The following is a 16,131-nucleotide window of genomic DNA, read 5'->3' as shown; positions in this document are numbered from 1 at the left end:
TCTATTTCTGGTTCTTTTTTCTTTTTTAACTCTACCCCCACCCTGGGGCTTGAACTCAGGACCCTGAAATCAGATCCCAAGATTCAGAGTCGTCTGCTCTACCGACTTTGATCCAGCCATGTGCCCCACCTATTTCCTGTTCTGATCACATTATCTTGTCAATTCTTACATTAATTCCATAGGGTAGATATTAGTTTCACAGCTGAGGAAACGGAGCCTCAGGAGAAGGAATTTACCCTAATAATATTGTAAAGCTGAGAACTGACTTTGGCATTGTTTGGCTTCAAAACACTCTCTATTCAATGCTTCATTTACTTAACAGCATGCTACTTTCCCAGGTTTTAACCACCATTTCGGACTCATTCACTCATTTACTCAATAAATACATAATTGCATACCTGCTATGTGTCAACTAATAAAGAAGCATCTAAATAAAAATAAAACCCACCATGTGCTATGCAAATGATGACAAACGGATATACTGGCGAGTGCGGGCAGAGGCGGGTTATTCTACTTCTGGGAACCCTCCCCCTGCCCCTCGGAAACACACACAACCTGACCCACCACACTCCGAAACGCACGCACGCACATTGACAACCTGCTCCGTGTAAAACGGTTAGATGACCGTAGCTAACGGAGACTCGAGATCAGGAAGGCAGGCTGGTCGCCCACCTGGGTGCGCTGACAGCCTTGGTTGGTACCGGGAAAAAGGGAGTTTTGTTCTTTACCCGGACTTCCATTCCGAAATGTCTCAGCTCATAGAGACCGAAGGGGAGAGTTGTGGCTGGCTCAGAACCAGGCTCGAGGCTCCACAGAGACACGCCTTAACGGACCCGACTTAAACCCAACTGGGGACACTCGGGCTCCACAGGATGTGCTCAGGAAGAATGATTTGACCAGGTGCAAATCCCCACTCGTCCTCCGCGTGGATCAGGAGGCGAGCGTCACGTGGCGCCGGGGCGGGGCCTGTGGCCCCGCCCCCGAGAGGCCTTTTCCCGGACGCCGGAAGCGCTAGCGCGAAGCTTCTGAGCGGCTGGGTCGCGCGCCCTCCGCCATGGCGACCAGGGCAAAGCGCCGGCGGGTAAGTTGCGGGGGGCCGGAGCGGGGCCTGCCCGTCTCCCTTGCGGCTCGCCCCTACCCCGCCCGCAGTGCGGTCCCGCGCGTCCCTGCGGCTCCCTAGCGCACGTCCCTGGCCGCCCTCCTCGTCCCCTCCCCCACCCAGAGCTAACTTCTCTCCGCGCGCACGCTGCGATGCCTTCCCGCTTCCCGCGCGTTCTCCTGGGCGGACCGTCTCCACCGCGCTGGCTCGTTTCAGGTGGCGGGGCCTGTGGGAGGCGACGCGGACCCGGACCCGGACCCTGTGGCCGGCTTCCTGAGCTGGTGCCGGCGGGTGGGGCTGGAGCTGAGTCCCAAGGTGAGGAGGCGGGGGTGCGGGCGGACGCGGCTGGGGCGCAGTCCAGCCCTGACCCACCGCTCCCCCTGCTCAGGTGGCGGTGAGCCGGCAGGGCACGGTGGCCGGCTACGGCATGGTGGCCCGGGAGAGCGTGCAGCCCGGGGAGCTGCTGTTTGCCGTGCCGCGGGCCGCGCTCCTGTCGCAGCACACCTGCTCCATCGGCGGCCTGCTGGAGCAAGGTGGGTGCGCTGGCGGGGTGCGACGGGGAGGCGTGCCGCGGGGCCGCGCCGGTGCTCTCACCTCTGTGTCTCTCTCAGAGCGAGGCGCGCTGCAGAGCCAGTCGGGCTGGGTGCCGCTGCTGCTGGCGCTGCTGCACGAGCTGCAGGCCCCGGCCTCGCCCTGGAGCCCTTACTTTGCGATGTGGCCGGAGCTAGGCCGCTTGGAGCACCCGATGTTCTGGTGAGAGCCTTGGTGGGGGCGGGGAGCACCGGCCCCGTAGCCTCGCGGCTCGCTCCGCCCTGGCCCGGGGACCGGGCCACGAGCGCTAGTCCCGGTAGGGTGTGTGAAGGGAGCCTGGCTGGGGTGTCACCGCAGGCCTGAGGAGGAGCGTCGGCGATTGCTGCAGGGCACGGGCGTACCCGAGGCGGTGGAGAAGGACTTGGCCAACATCCGCAGCGAATACTATTCCATCGTATTGCCGTTCATGGAAGCCCACCCGGATCTTTTCAGCCCCAGGGTTCGCTCCCTGGAACTCTACCACCAGCTCGTGGCTCTTGTGATGGCGTACAGGTCAGTGAGCCGAACCTTGAAGGACTCCTTTCTTTAGATCTCAGTTGAGGGATGAGAGGGGAAAGAACAGTGAACCACACCCCAGTCTCTCACCCTACCCTGGGCTTTAGCAAAGTTCTCTCTGTGGCAGCTTTCAGGAACCACTGGAGGAAGAGGAGGATGAAAAGGAGCCAAACTCCCCTTTGATGGTGCCTGCTGCAGACATACTAAACCACTTAGCCAATCATAATGCCAATCTAGAATACTCTCCAGTGAGTGGATCCCTCTCAGTTATTGTTATTATGTGCACTGATGATCAGGCATTTGATTCAAACCAGTGCTGGTCGTTGATGCTGCCCTGACAGTTGGGCTCGGTGGGCTCCATTCTCCTTAGGCTAAAACTGTGTAGGTGAAGTTCTTCTGTTATGTACTTTGAGTTTGCGTATTCCAACGAAGTAGAACACAAAACTTCAAAACCCGCAGAGAAAGTTGTTAATTCTGTAATAAGCTACTGCCATTTACTTGGTGCTAGAGGTTGGTTGGCTCCTCTGTGCAGTGCCAGTGAACCAAGATCGTGTTGGGGCCCAGTGGACAGCAGCCTGGGTCAGATATACTGTCACTACTTTGGGGAAAGAAGAGGGAGGAAAGGGGAATGGTCATAGGTCAAATCTAACTTGATATCAAGGGTATATCAATTCCATTTGCTATGTGGAAAGTTGCAAGATCAGATCCAAGTTTATGGAATCAAAATTTAGGAAATGGCTATTTTTTAATTTTTGCCTCTATCTGCCATTTCTACTTTGATCTTGGTTTAATTGTTCAATTTTAAAACCCAGCGACTTTTACCCCTTTCATCCTACTGTACAGGCATACCTTGTTCTATTATACTTCAGATACTGCATTTACAGGTTGAACGTCTGTGGCAACCCTGTGTTGAGCAAGTCCGTCAGTGCCGCTTTTTTAACAGTACTTGCTTCATGTCTGTGTCATACTTTTGGAAGAATTGTAACTGCAAGAATTGCAGGATTTCAAAGTTTTCCATTGTTGCTATATTTGTTCTGGTGATCTCATCCCAGCAGTTACAACTCACTGAAAGCTCAGACAGTGATTAGCATTTTTTTTTAGCAAGAAAAGCCCATTTTTCTGTTCTTTAGGAGGTAATACTGTTGAACACTTAATAGACTACAGTATGGCATAAGCTTTATCAAAAATCTTTTAAACGTTATGTTTATTTTTGAGAGAGAGTACGTGAGCTGCGGAGGGGTAGAGAGGGAGACACAGAATCCATGGCAGGCTCCACAGTGTAAGTGCAAAGCCCAACTTGGGCCTCAAATGCATGAACCATGAGGTGAGGTCACGACCTGAGCCAAAGTCAGACACTTAACCAGTTGAGCCACCCAGGCACCCCATAAACATCACTTTTATATGCACTGGGAAGCCATAAAATTCATTTAAGTTGGCTTTTGTTTTTGGTTTTTTGTCTTTTAACATTATTTGCTCTTTTGTGGTGCTCTGGAACTGAACCTGGACAGTCTGAGGTATGCCTGTACAGGATCTTAACAGGAACTAAAAAGGTAGAATGTTGGAAAGTGTATCATCAGTCCCATTGCTGAACTGCACCCACCGGAGGCTTTTCCTAAAACAGAAATTATCTTCGTGGGTTGGCCAGGGAAGGGCTTAGTCCCAGCTTCTCCCTTCCACCCCAGAATTGTCTTCGGATGGTGGCCACTCAGCCCATTCCTAAAGGCCATGAAATTTTCAACACTTATGGACAAATGGCTAATTGGCAACTCATTCATATGTATGGTTTTGTTGAACCATATCCCGACAACACGGATGACACAGCTGACATTCAGATGGTGACAGTTCGTGAAGCAGCATTACTGGGTGAGTGTCGGATTAAGTCTTGCACACTACACTGATGGACGTGTCTCTGTCCCCACCCCAAGTGCTCTTAAATAGCAGTTGCCCCTTTTTTGGTAGACTGGGTGGGGTAGATGGAAGAAGAAATGAACTGGTGGGTATATGGAGACTTACACAACATTGCTTTTCTACCTACAGGAACAAAAGTTGAAGCTGAAAGGCTCCTACTGTATGAACGCTGGGATTTCTTATGCAAACTGGAGATGGTAGGGGAAGAGGGAGCCTTTGTAATTGGGCGGGAGGAGGTGCTCACTGAAGAGGAACTGACCACCACACTCAAGGTAAAGGGCTGAGAATAGATGAAATATTTGGAACTACATGAAAGAGGAAAGGTGGGATGGAGGGAGAGGACACTTAAATGCTGCCAAGATAGGTCTGCCTTTTCTCTAAATTCAGCGATTCAAAATTAAAGGGCCCAATGATTGCTTCTAGGTACTATGCATGCCTGCTGAGGAGTTCAGAGAGTTTAAAGACCAGGATGGATGGGGAGATGATAAAAGGGAAGAGGAGAGCTTGACAGTCACAAATATCCCCAGGCTGAAAGCATCATGGAGACAGCTGCTTCGGGACAGTGTTTTGTTGACCCTGCAAACCTATGCCACAGACTTAAAATCTGAACAAGATTTACTAAGTAACAAGGAGGTCTACACCAAACTCAGCTCGAGGGAACAGCAGGCCTTGCAGGTTCGCTATGGTCAGAAGATGATCTTACACCAGTTGTTGGAACTGACAAGTTAGCAGGTTCCCTGTTGCCTGAAAGACCATCCATAAGAACTTTATTCTAAGCTCGCATTCATTGATGCTTGAAAAAAAGGAAAATCTGGGTCTTTTGCTTTTCCTTTAATAAATACCAACAGGAAAAGTAACAAAGGTGGTGTGCTAGGGGTAACTGAGATAAGGGTGACCTGTTTAAGGACTGGGTACAGCAGACTTGCAGATTGCTGTTACTAAGATCAGTGGATTTTATAGCTGTTTTGTTCTCAGTCTGAACCAAAGGTTAGAAGAAATGTGATAGTAATAGGTTCCTGTTGTAGTCTAGCATTTAATAACAACATGGACTTTGAAGGTAGACCTGGGTCTGTTTTGAGCAAGCATCCCCCCCACTCCAAGACTTCATTTTCTGTTAGAGGGTATGATATGGCACTGGCACTCAACAACTACTGTACTTCCTCAGGAGTCTGAAGTTTCCTCTACATGGCACAGCCCACCGGTAAGGGAAGAAACCCTAAGCCACCAATGACATTCAAGCCCCATTAAGATTTCTGCTGTTGAGTCTTGAACTTTTTGTCCTCTGTGGCCATAAAACTTGAGTTATTAAGGTATATTTTATTTTAAATAGTGTAAATTTTAAAAACTTTTTAAAACAAGTAGGTATATGTGATATATTATCAAAACTCCATGGGGACAAAGGGTATGAAAAATGTTTTGTAATTATTTAACCATAGAAACCTGATCCAATGATTTTTCTACTGCTGAAACACTACAAAATTCACTTCCTTGCTTGTTTAAAGATGCCAGGTTCATGTAAGTGATCTACCATGCAGCAAGAAGTGACGTTTCCCTTTGGCAACAGGCTCTGCGAGGCTGGGTTGTCCACTTTCCTCACCATCAGCACTGGCTGCTGCTACTACTGAGAAAGGCACAGTGGAGTCATGTGTGTGTCATGACTTTAATGTTTTGACTACAGTATGCATACACATACAAGTAATGGGAGCTAGAGCCCAGGAACTAGAAAGGCTACAAAATACAACACGTGGACCAATACATTTACAAAACATTCAAAATGCTTACAAAAGGGGCTGTATTGGTCCTTTTGACTTTGTTGTTGTTCAACATAGCCTATATAGGGCTATTTACTGGGATAAGGGGGAAGGGCAATTCATACACTATTAGTTCCCTTTCCCACAATTTACAAGGATCAGAAGAAAGAAAGGGGCACTTTTAGGCCTGGTCCGGTTTTACGTTATAAAAAGAGCTGACTGCATCTTGCAGGGCCTAAGGGGGCAGGTTCTCCAGTAGAAATGAGAAAATGATGCTCTCCCAGCAGTCGGCTTTAGATTTGGGGAAGAGGCAAAACAAAAACCCATGGGATCTCAATTGTGAGCTCTTCCCATGTCCCCTAAGCATACCAAATAGTAGCACATACACATTTTTAACAACTTTGTGATTTTCAAGGTCCCCTGTCCACATTAAAAAAATAAGTTACACAATATTTAAACTGGCTTTTTTTGCTATTCTTTGGGACACCAGGAATGTCAGAAGACATGGAGCTGTATTGTTCTGTCCCCAGACAAGTGGATGGCATCAGCAGCCTTTTCAGTTACAAGCTGGGCAGGTACCAAGTTTATCTACTTGCCTTGGACACATTTTGCACAAACCCAAGAAGTTCCAGACAAAAGTTTTCTCTTTCATATATTTACACAAGTTCAAAATGATATTCACAGCATCTTCTAAATTTTGGCCAAGAGTCAAAAAAATGCATTTAAACTTTGGAACGTGCCCACATACACAGGAAGCTGACCCAAACAGTAATTGGGGCAGGTACCCGAGAACCAAAGGGCTGGGAAAGTCAGGAAGAGCTGAAAGGATTCTTCAGCCAGTTTATGAACTTGGTGCAGTGGGACCTCCAGGCTGACACATTTACAGCAGAGATGCAGTTCCATCTAACTGGCACCTGTCCCTTCCATTACTTGCTGAGCCTGCTTCTGTCCCATGCAGCACTGTGCAACCGACTGGAATAACCTGAAAAATAGAGACAATCACAAGTTTGTGATAAAACTTGAGGCCTGGCAATCCCTTGTGTCACATTAGCTCTGGCTATTATTACCCTCTTAATCACCCACCCTAGCTAGAGCCATCATCTGTTTCATTCTTAGACAAATCACTTTGAACTCACTTTTCAATTTCTGGGGCACAGTGTACAAATTCATGGTTCCAGAACTTAAACGCTGGATTTTTAATCAGCTCAATGAAGGTAATAAGAAGACCCCAAGGATGTGGCCTATTTACAATCAACCGTTCCAAGAGAACCCTGAAGGGAAGAAAAGATGAGTCAATGCACAGAGAAACCTAGAAATTTATGAACACTTCTCCTTTACCTTTATTCCTATCTTTTCTCCTTGATTACTAAACTACATGCAAAAGTTACTAGCTTTACTGAAGACAGGTGGATTAAGGTCTAAACGATATATCGCAGTTAATGCAGGTGGATTCTGAATTAGTCTTCTAGGCTAACTGGAAGAGGCAGGATACAAATCTAGTTTTTCTAAGTTAAAGGATAACAGTATCAGATTACATGGCTCACAGAAAGCTACTTAAGGAATGCACAACCAGTGAAAAGAAATGAATTCTAATACTACCTGGGTATGTGTGAAAATAAGGATACTATTTAATGCGATACTGTAATATACAAACTATTAGGTGAAGGGACAAGTTTTTAAAGTCTGGTCCAGTTTTTAAAATGTGTATCTCTCTCACCAGAATCCACCCATTGCCTAATCTCTGGTGTAGTTTATCATTAGGAAAACGCCAAGTACAATCCTCTATTTCTCCTTCAAACCTTTCAACCTAGAGGATGAAGGAAAAAGCCCAAACTCTTTAACAAAATGCCTTTCAATAGGCCTATGTGAATTCTGGACTCTGGATAAAAATGTTATCGCTACCATCTGAGAGAAACTTGATTTTCAATCAAGATACCTATACCTTTTGTCAAAACCTTTTTATTTTAGCAATGATTATGATTTGCAATTCTCTACTTGTAATTCTGTGTCCATCAGACTAATTACCAGGGTAGGAATCAATGTACATTTTGTTCACTACTGTATCCCATATCCCACATGTAAAAGAGATTTTAAATGGACACAAAGAAGATCTCAACGAACAGTGCACAGAAAACACAGTCGATGCATAAGTTAAGGGGAAGAGGCAACCATTGAGAATCATCCAAAAAACTTCTCCCTTACCTTGTAATCTGTTCTTGGATAGCTTCAGTGTTGGCCTCTGCAAAAAGGTACAGCATGGTGCAGCTGAAGTAGTGAGTGTGGCTATTTGGGTACCGCAGCTGATTTGCAATTGCATTCAAAAAGAGATATCGACCTAGAAATTCAGAAAACAAACTTTATTAAAGACTTGCTCTGAGAGGCCAAGGCAAAAAGACATCATTCTGAGTGGCTAGGGTTTGGATTTGGGATCCTGGCCTTTCCCGTGTCCTTTAGTTTCAACCAGTGGTTCTCAGGTTTCCACTTCTGGGAGATATTTTTATTTTCCACATTACAATTTTTAGAAATATTTAAAAACAGATACCCTGCATATTAATACATGTTAATAAAAGCATTCCCCGGCCCCCCCCCCCAAAATCAGGGAAGAATATCCCTAATTTCACAGATCTATTTACTGTCATTTAATAGAAGACAGCTGGATTCTTCTAATCCTGTGTTCAGTCTGCTCCAGTATTGTTTCCTGTAGCCTCTGGAAAACTCCACTATACACTCACGGCAAGAGTTTCCCCACCACCCAAAAAAAGAAAATAGCCAGAGCCATAAACAGACTAACAAAATATTATATGCCTATTATGACAAAGTATTTCTATGACCAGACTGTGGCAAACAGTACAGAGAACTTAACTCTGAGAATTGGCTAGTTTCACTCACCTTCAGTGTCCAAGTCCACAGCCAGGTTCTGGAAGATGTCCATGTGAGCCGAGTGGGTGATCGTGCTCATTGATGGCGTGCTACCCTTGTTGTGGATGTGTGCAATGGCCTGAGTCCCTACATAGAGCACCAGTGCATTGATGAGCTGGAGGTTGTAACGATTACCAGGTTCATTGGATACCTAAATGAACAAAACAGAAAACTCCTTAATTTCATAGAGGACTCACTATTTCTAAACCCTTTTTACGCCTTCATAGAAAAGATGAACTGCTCTCAGTGTTCTTTGGGATTTAACTTTTAGAAATTTACTTGACTTTGTGAGGTTACTGAACAAATAACACATCTGTCTATGGGTGGTTGTGTCAGTAACAGGAAGGCAAAGCTTTAACAGGTGCCAGCAAAAAAGTACAGTTTATAAAGTCAGTCTATTATCTCAATGATAAAAAATATTGGGAGGGGTGCCTGGCTGGCTCAGTTGGTGGAGTGTGTGACTCCTGATCACAGGGTTGTGAATTCAAGCCCCATGTTGGGTATGGGGCATTCTTAAAATCTTGAAGAAAAAAATAATCTAGAGAGAGGGAAAAGTGGTACTCTGGTGTGGAAAGACCACATGATTTCAAGTCCTTTTCTAAAACAGCAAACTAAGACAGAATCCCCTTATTAAGAACAATCATGGGGTGTGGGAGGAGCCTGGGTGGCTCAGCTGGTTGAGTGTCCAACTTTGGTTTGGGCCATGATCTCATGGTTCGTGGGTTCAGGCCCCACACGTTGGGCTCTGTGCTGACCGTTCAGAGCCTGGAGCCTGCTTTGGATTCTGTGTCTCCCTTTCCTCCCTCCCTGTCTCCCTCCCCCTCCCCGCTCATGCTCTGTGTCTGTCTCTCAAAAATAAACAAACATTAAAAACAACAATAATCATCTGGGAGTACTGAAAGGGAACCATTATCAGCCATGTATTCGTACAGAAAATCAGCCTGTTCCCCTGGTTGCCTCTTCTAAGGCTTTGTATCACTGATAAGATGAACTAGTATAATGCATAATTCAGTGAATCTCATCCAACCATGAGAAATTTTTAAATCTGGTTGACTCCCAAATAGACCACTCACAGACACAGCTGAAAATTTAAGTCAAACCAATTAACCTGTAGGTTGCTGCGCAAATCAGACAGAAAAGTGACCGGTGATCGAGTTTTAAGATAGGAATCCAAGTCCTTTTTGAACTGAGGTGGCATCACTCCAGTAAAATTGGTAAGAATCCGGGGTGCAATGTTAATTTCACTTAACATATCCACCTGCCACAGATAGATACAATAATCAAAACCAGAAGCATATGTAGGAGTTAACAGCAAATTCCATCTGTGCTAAAAAGTAGGATTGTTTTTCTAAAACTATACAATGTAAGATCTTACAAAGAGCTGCCACTTTTTATTAATCTGTAATTAAAAATCTATAAAAGGTAGGAATCTCTCATTCTGTAGTAAATCATCTTTCTAAATTAAGGCAGGATAGGTACCTTCTGTGAACAAGCCTAATAATGTGTAGCACTAGTTATTTTTTTCCTGGACTTGGATTTCAAAGTAAGGGTACAGAGGAGATACTGCTCACTCACCAAGAGCCCTAGTCTTTGAAAAGATGCCTCAGAAGAAAAGAACATCATACTTGTTACTTTAAAAAAAAAATGCATGTGAAAGAAAAAGAATACAAAATACATAAGAATTACAATAGCTGCATCAGGGTGACACACAAAAAAATACCTGTGGAATACAGGTATTATAAACGTCTGTTCTGAAATTCTGTGCAATCAGGGCCACCCAACTAGTGACTGGCCCAAAACCTTGGTTGACGTTCTGCAAAAATTAACTTACTATCAAAATTAACTAAAAACAGCAGCTAGGCAAAACTGTAAACCAATATTCAGCAGGCTTAATAACATGATTGCCCCCTACCCCCAAAGAGCATCCTTATCTAACAAATAACTTATATGTGGTTTATGCTGGGGAAAGACATGTTAAATAAGTCTACAACCAGAGAAAAGGACTGAAATACTAACACATAACCTTGTTTTTCCTTGAAATGTTTAGAACTTTACCTTCAGATTAGGAGTGAATGGGTCTGGGAGCCTCATGTTTCTTGGGAAGGCACTCAGGATGAGATTTCTTAGCTGAATACAATTAGGTGGGATCACATCACAAAATCCATAATGATAATCACAAAGGAACTCAGGGAAATCATGCAAAAGAACCAGCAGCACTCTCAAAGTGCCCTATTTTTAAAAAATGAGAAAAACATTGGTTGTTTTCATATTAAGTTGGAAAGTTGGAGTAACATTTATACTATCATGAATGTTAACTCAAGTAAACAAGATAAAAGTATAAAGTATGCTTCATTAACAAATTACAGGCTTTAATAAAAAATTGTGTCATAAGTGATTTACCAAAATATATACATGTACATCTGGAAATCACCTAAATCTAATTTTGGGGACTTAATACCTTAAATGCTGTATACTAGAAGAGGCTAGCAAAAAAAAAAAAAAAAAAAAAAAAAAAAAAAAAAAAAAAAGACATAGGCTTCTAACTTCAGAAGCTGAAAAAACATAATTTATGAAAACCAAGAATGTAAAAGAGCCAAAATCAATTACATGTTTAAAAAGTATTAAAGGAGCGTGAACCAAAATTGGCTGTTTGAAAAGATTAATAAAATTGATAAACCCTACTAATGGAAAAAATATTAAGAGCAAGAATGAAATGGGACCATCACTACAGATCCTACAGACATAATAGTTTAAGAGAATGGCCCCCAGTTATATGCTAATAAATTTGACAATTCAGATAAAATAAACTACTTTAAAAACCAACTTGCCAAAACCCCAATCAAAATAAAATCTGAATGGGGTGCCTGGGTGGTTCAGTTGGTTAAGCTCTTGGTTTCAGCTCAGGTCATAATCTCACGGTTCGTGAGTTTGAGCCCCGCATCGGGCTCACAGCTGTCAGTACAGAGCCCACTTGGGATCCTCTGTCCCCCTCTCTCTGCTCCTCCCCACCCTTGTGGCTCTCCCCCCACCCCCAGCATCTCTAAAATCAATGAATAAGAGCTCCCCAAACTTTCTTTAAAAAATTTTTAAAGAGAACTTTCCCCAACTTTTTCAATGAGATGAGCATAATCTTGACACCAAAATTTGATGTGAAAAGTCACACAAAAATCCTAAATATCAGAAACAGAAATAACAGTGATATATCATGACCAAATGATTCAAAATGCAATGGCAGTTTAAACATTTTAAAATTAATGGAGTTATAATATTAACAGAAAAAAGATTTTTTACATTTTCTTGAATGCAAAAAGGCATTCAATATGACTCCATACCTATTTAATGATTTAAAAACTCAACAAATTATGAATAGAGGGCATTTCCTTATTCAGATAATGGTATCTGCAAAACAAAACTGTAGATTTATAAAAACATTATACTTAATGGTGAATAACTAAAAGCTTTCCTTAGGATCATTAATGAGACAAACATGTCATTATCACTCTCTTCTATTCAAGACTTTCCTGGGAGTTACTGGCAAGAAAAAGTAAAACACAAACCCAAAGTTACATGTTGATGGAACGAATACAGAATACACTTCTCCCCACAAAAGACACTCATAAACTCCCAGAAAATGTAAATTTTGCAAGGTAGCTGGATGCAAGGCCAATATACAAAAATCAGTTTGTTTCTATACATTGCTACCAAGTATGAAAAAGTTTAAAGACATTTTACAATGTCACCAAAAAACCCACAAAATGTATAGGCATAAGTCTAAAGAAAGAGGTTGAAAAGCTCTATTCTGAAAACTACAAAGCACTGCATAGTAAAATTAAAGACCTAACTAAATAGAAATATTCATGTTCAGGATTGAAAGCTCAACATTATTAAGATGTCTATTCTCTCCAAAATGATCTAGAGATTCACTGCAATCTCAATCTAAATCCCAGCCAGCTTTTAGAAGTGAAGATGACTGTGTAGTTTTATGCAACGGCAAATGACACAAAATAGCCAAAATAATCTTAAAAGAGAGCAAAGTTGAAGAGGAATCACTTTGCTTGATTACTCTGGCTTTATATGTAAGTCTTACAACTCAAGACAGTTTTATACTGCCCTAAGAACATAAAACAGATGAACTAGAGAGACACCCATACACAAATGGTCAATTATTTTGACATAGGTGCCCAAGCAATTCAATAGGGAATAAAGAATGGTACTGAAAAGCTGTACATTATTTATTGGGGTGGGGATATAAGGAAAGAGGAGGAAACGAATCTTACCATACACAAAAATAACTCTGAGATAGGTCATACCTCCTAAGCGTAAAAGCCAGAATTATACGGCTTCTTGGGCAGTGAACAGAGCACACACAGAAGAGAATGCGACTTGGGACTGCCAAAGATTTCTTACGTCAGATACAAAAAAAAAAAAAAGATTTCTTACATGAGATGAAAGTAAAAACTTGGTAATTCTGACTACATTAAAGTTTCCATTCCTCAAAAGACACCCTACTTTTAAGGGAGTAAAAAAGCCACAAGAGTAGGAAATGTTTGAATATATATTAAACAAAGGACTTATATCCAGAATGTATGAAGCAGTCCTATAAAAAGAAAACAGATAATCTAGTAGAAATATGAGCAAAAAACTGGAAGAGGAGCATCACAAAAGGATATCCAAATGGCCAAGCTATTCATTTAAAAAAAAAATCAAGGAAATCCAAACTAAATCCACAATGAGATCCTACTGCACAACTGCCAAAATGGCTAACACAAAACAGTAAATACCAGGCACATGCTGGTGTGTCAATTAACAGCTATGTATATTTTATAAAAGTAGTAGTATCTACTAAAGCTGAACATATGGAATACCCTGTTCGGGTGCTGGTTATATAAGAACATTGGACTTTTGCACTTTTCTGAATATATTTTATACTTTAAAAGCTTAATAAAAAATATTAGGCCTCACATTCCCAGTTGAGAGTGTGTATTTTTAAATTTTATTTTAATTTGTAACTCTAGATTAATTACCTTATAGAGGATTTGCATAGGTTTGGTGAGTTCCACATTTCTAAGGAAAGGCGCTAAATATTTGAATAAATCAATCAGTAGCTGTGCATACATAGGCCATCCCTGAAAGAAAGAAATATACATGAGTTGTAATTCTACTCGGTTGCTGTTCTACCACCAAAAAGTTGACTTATTTACTATCTTCTTCAGACTAATAGAACTAGAGAATACTGACATAAATAAGTCTCTTGAAGACTGGCATTAAAAAGGAGTAAGGATAATTACAGAAACAGTGAGAAATATTTAAAACAAAATGGCTCCAGAATTCTAGGATGTATGGGTCCTTGTGCCTGTAAGCAAAATTTGAAGAGGAGTAGTAAACCTGGAGAAAATTTCAGACACAACACAAAACAGTCAACTAAGAAACTGACAGAGGTCTGTTTTCTTCCTTCCTTCCTGTATTTATTTTTAAGTTCCTTGTTTTAATTAAGTCCTAGGTCTCAAACCATTTCTTTCCCCACTCCCAACTCCTGTCAAATAATTTGATCCAGTTTATAAAAAGTTCACACTATAAATCCTCTATTTTCAGCCAAACATGGCTGAACCTGTCACCAACTCCCAATTTTACTAAGTGTGTTTATTTGGGGGCAATTTTATTCAATGTTATTGTGTTTCTCCTCCTGGAATATCAAACAATATACACTCCATTTAAGGATTAGCTCACTTTCTTTTTTTGCCAAGCACATTAGTCATATTTTCTTCTGAAAGGCCAATCAAGGATATGTTCTACCATATTCATTTGCCATTTAATTGCAAGATGGGAGAGAAACCTCTCATGTTAACTATGTTTATTGCAATTACACTTTAAAAACTCTTTACTAAAGGGGGCACCTGGATGTCTCAGTCATTTAAGTGTCCCACTTCAGCTTAGGTCATGATCTCACAATTTGGGAGTTCCAGCCCTGCATCGGGCTCTGCACTGACAGCTCAGAGCCTGGAGCCTGATTTGGATTCTGTGTCTCCCTCTCTCTCTGCCCCTCCCCTGCTCACACACACACACTCAGTCTCTCAAAAATAAACACTTAAAAATAATAAAAATTAAAAAAATAAAACTCTTTACTAAAACTTGATCCTAATTCCTTCAAATACAAGCCAGCAGTCTTCACCCTTGAGTGTGAGAGTCTTTAGCATTTAAGGTGAGAACCTGTAAAACTGGTGGGTTCTAGAACTCCAGTATTCGAAGTTTTATATATAAGTCTACAAAGGTGCTCCAAGGTTTCAGTTTTTAAAAAGTCCTTAAGAAATTAACACAGATGGCTCACAAGACACTTGGAAAAGCAATACCCTAATCACCGAGGAATGGCTTCTAGGCAGAGGCAGTCAAGTACTTGTTAAACCTCTCTCCAAAACTTTACTCCACATGAAATTATTCTCGACTAAACCTGGAATAAGTAAAATTATTACTAAATGACTAAAAGTGCTAATAATAAGCTCCAAGTAGTTACAGTCTTCATCTGTAGGAGATAAACTGCAGCCACACCTTCTGCTGTGGCGTATGTGCCAGCATTCTTGCAATAAATATCCGATGGGAGATCAGTTCAAGCCAGGCATACACAAAGCCAGGGGCTTTGGTAGGCCTCAAGATGTGGAATGTATTGCTGAAAGAAGAAAACCTTAGTCAGAAGAAGGTCCAAGTTAAATATGGTGAATACCACATCAATATAAGTAAGTAACATTCAAGATGTATTACAAATCAACATGCCTCAAATCCACAAGAATACTACTTCTCAAATTTTACCAACAAAATAGCAATCCTTAATGGGAAATCTCAATTAAATCCAACAATACTCACCAGAAAGCTGTAAGTGTCTGGAAATTAATGGTTTCCAATACATGCTCAGGTGCATTGAGTTCCAAGAGCAGCATGATAAAAATTCGATGGTAAGGAAGCTGCTGAAATTCACTTTGCCGGACATCGTGATCCTGCAGGAGAACTCCCACGACTATACCAAGAACCTACAGAGCACACAGATTACGAGCCTGTATATCATAAAAATAATTCACTTACCACTCATCAGACAAGTTTTTTTTACCTTGTATTCTTTTTTTTTTTTTTTATTTTTTAAAAAAAAATTTTTTTTTCAACGTTTATTTATTTTTGGGACAGAGAGAGACAGAGCATGAACGGGGGAGGGGCAGAGAGAGAGGGAGACACAGAATCGGAAACAGGCTCCAGGCTCTGCGCCATCAGCCCAGAGCCCGACGCGGGGCTCGAACTCCCGGACCGCGAGATCGTGACCTGGCTGAAGTCGGACGCTCAACCGACTGCGCCACCCAGGCGCCCCTACCTTGTATTCTTAAGTCC

General features: G+C 42.2%; 2 protein-coding genes across 8 annotated transcripts in view; one reads left to right on the top strand and one right to left on the bottom strand.

Moving 5' to 3' along the window:
• Window positions 1-989: 989 nt before the first annotated feature.
• Window positions 990-6,296, top strand: SETD6 (SET domain containing 6, protein lysine methyltransferase). The gene is made up of 9 exons (XM_047834792.1): window positions 990-1,081; window positions 1,316-1,414; window positions 1,488-1,632; window positions 1,711-1,852; window positions 1,988-2,182; window positions 2,313-2,433; window positions 3,868-4,048; window positions 4,223-4,365; window positions 4,517-6,296. Exons 1-9 carry the CDS (start codon window positions 1,055-1,057, stop codon window positions 4,820-4,822), a joined length of 1,359 nt encoding a protein of 452 aa, XP_047690748.1. The 5' UTR covers window positions 990-1,054; the 3' UTR covers window positions 4,823-6,296.
• A 187-nt stretch (window positions 6,297-6,483) lies between these two features.
• CNOT1 (CCR4-NOT transcription complex subunit 1) overlaps window positions 6,484-16,131 on the bottom strand; it is a 103,518-nt gene continuing 93,870 nt past the window's right edge. For 6 of the 7 annotated variants that reach the window (XM_047834785.1, XM_047834788.1, XM_047834787.1 and 3 more), the window contains exons 41-49: window positions 15,619-15,782; window positions 15,307-15,424; window positions 13,788-13,889; window positions 10,819-10,992; window positions 9,872-10,021; window positions 8,734-8,914; window positions 8,047-8,179; window positions 6,981-7,115; window positions 6,484-6,826 (exon numbers count right to left, since the gene is read on the bottom strand). In XM_047834785.1, the coding sequence (XP_047690741.1) occupies window positions 6,748-6,826; window positions 6,981-7,115; window positions 8,047-8,179; window positions 8,734-8,914; window positions 9,872-10,021; window positions 10,819-10,992; window positions 13,788-13,889; window positions 15,307-15,424; window positions 15,619-15,782 (1,236 nt within the window). In that variant the 3' untranslated portion in view covers window positions 6,484-6,747. Of the gene's footprint in view, window positions 6,827-6,980; window positions 7,116-8,046; window positions 8,180-8,733; window positions 8,915-9,871; window positions 10,022-10,818; window positions 10,993-13,787; window positions 13,890-15,271; window positions 15,425-15,618; window positions 15,783-16,131 lie in introns of those variants that run through there. The other variant, XM_047834791.1, reaches the window with a different exon arrangement.

This window comes from Prionailurus viverrinus, chromosome E2 (genome assembly GCF_022837055.1).
Source record: "Prionailurus viverrinus isolate Anna chromosome E2, UM_Priviv_1.0, whole genome shotgun sequence".
NCBI lineage: Eukaryota > Metazoa > Chordata > Mammalia > Carnivora > Felidae > Prionailurus > Prionailurus viverrinus.
The sequence above is the reverse complement of the archived record's forward strand: the minus strand, read 5'-3'. Positions and strand labels throughout refer to the sequence as shown.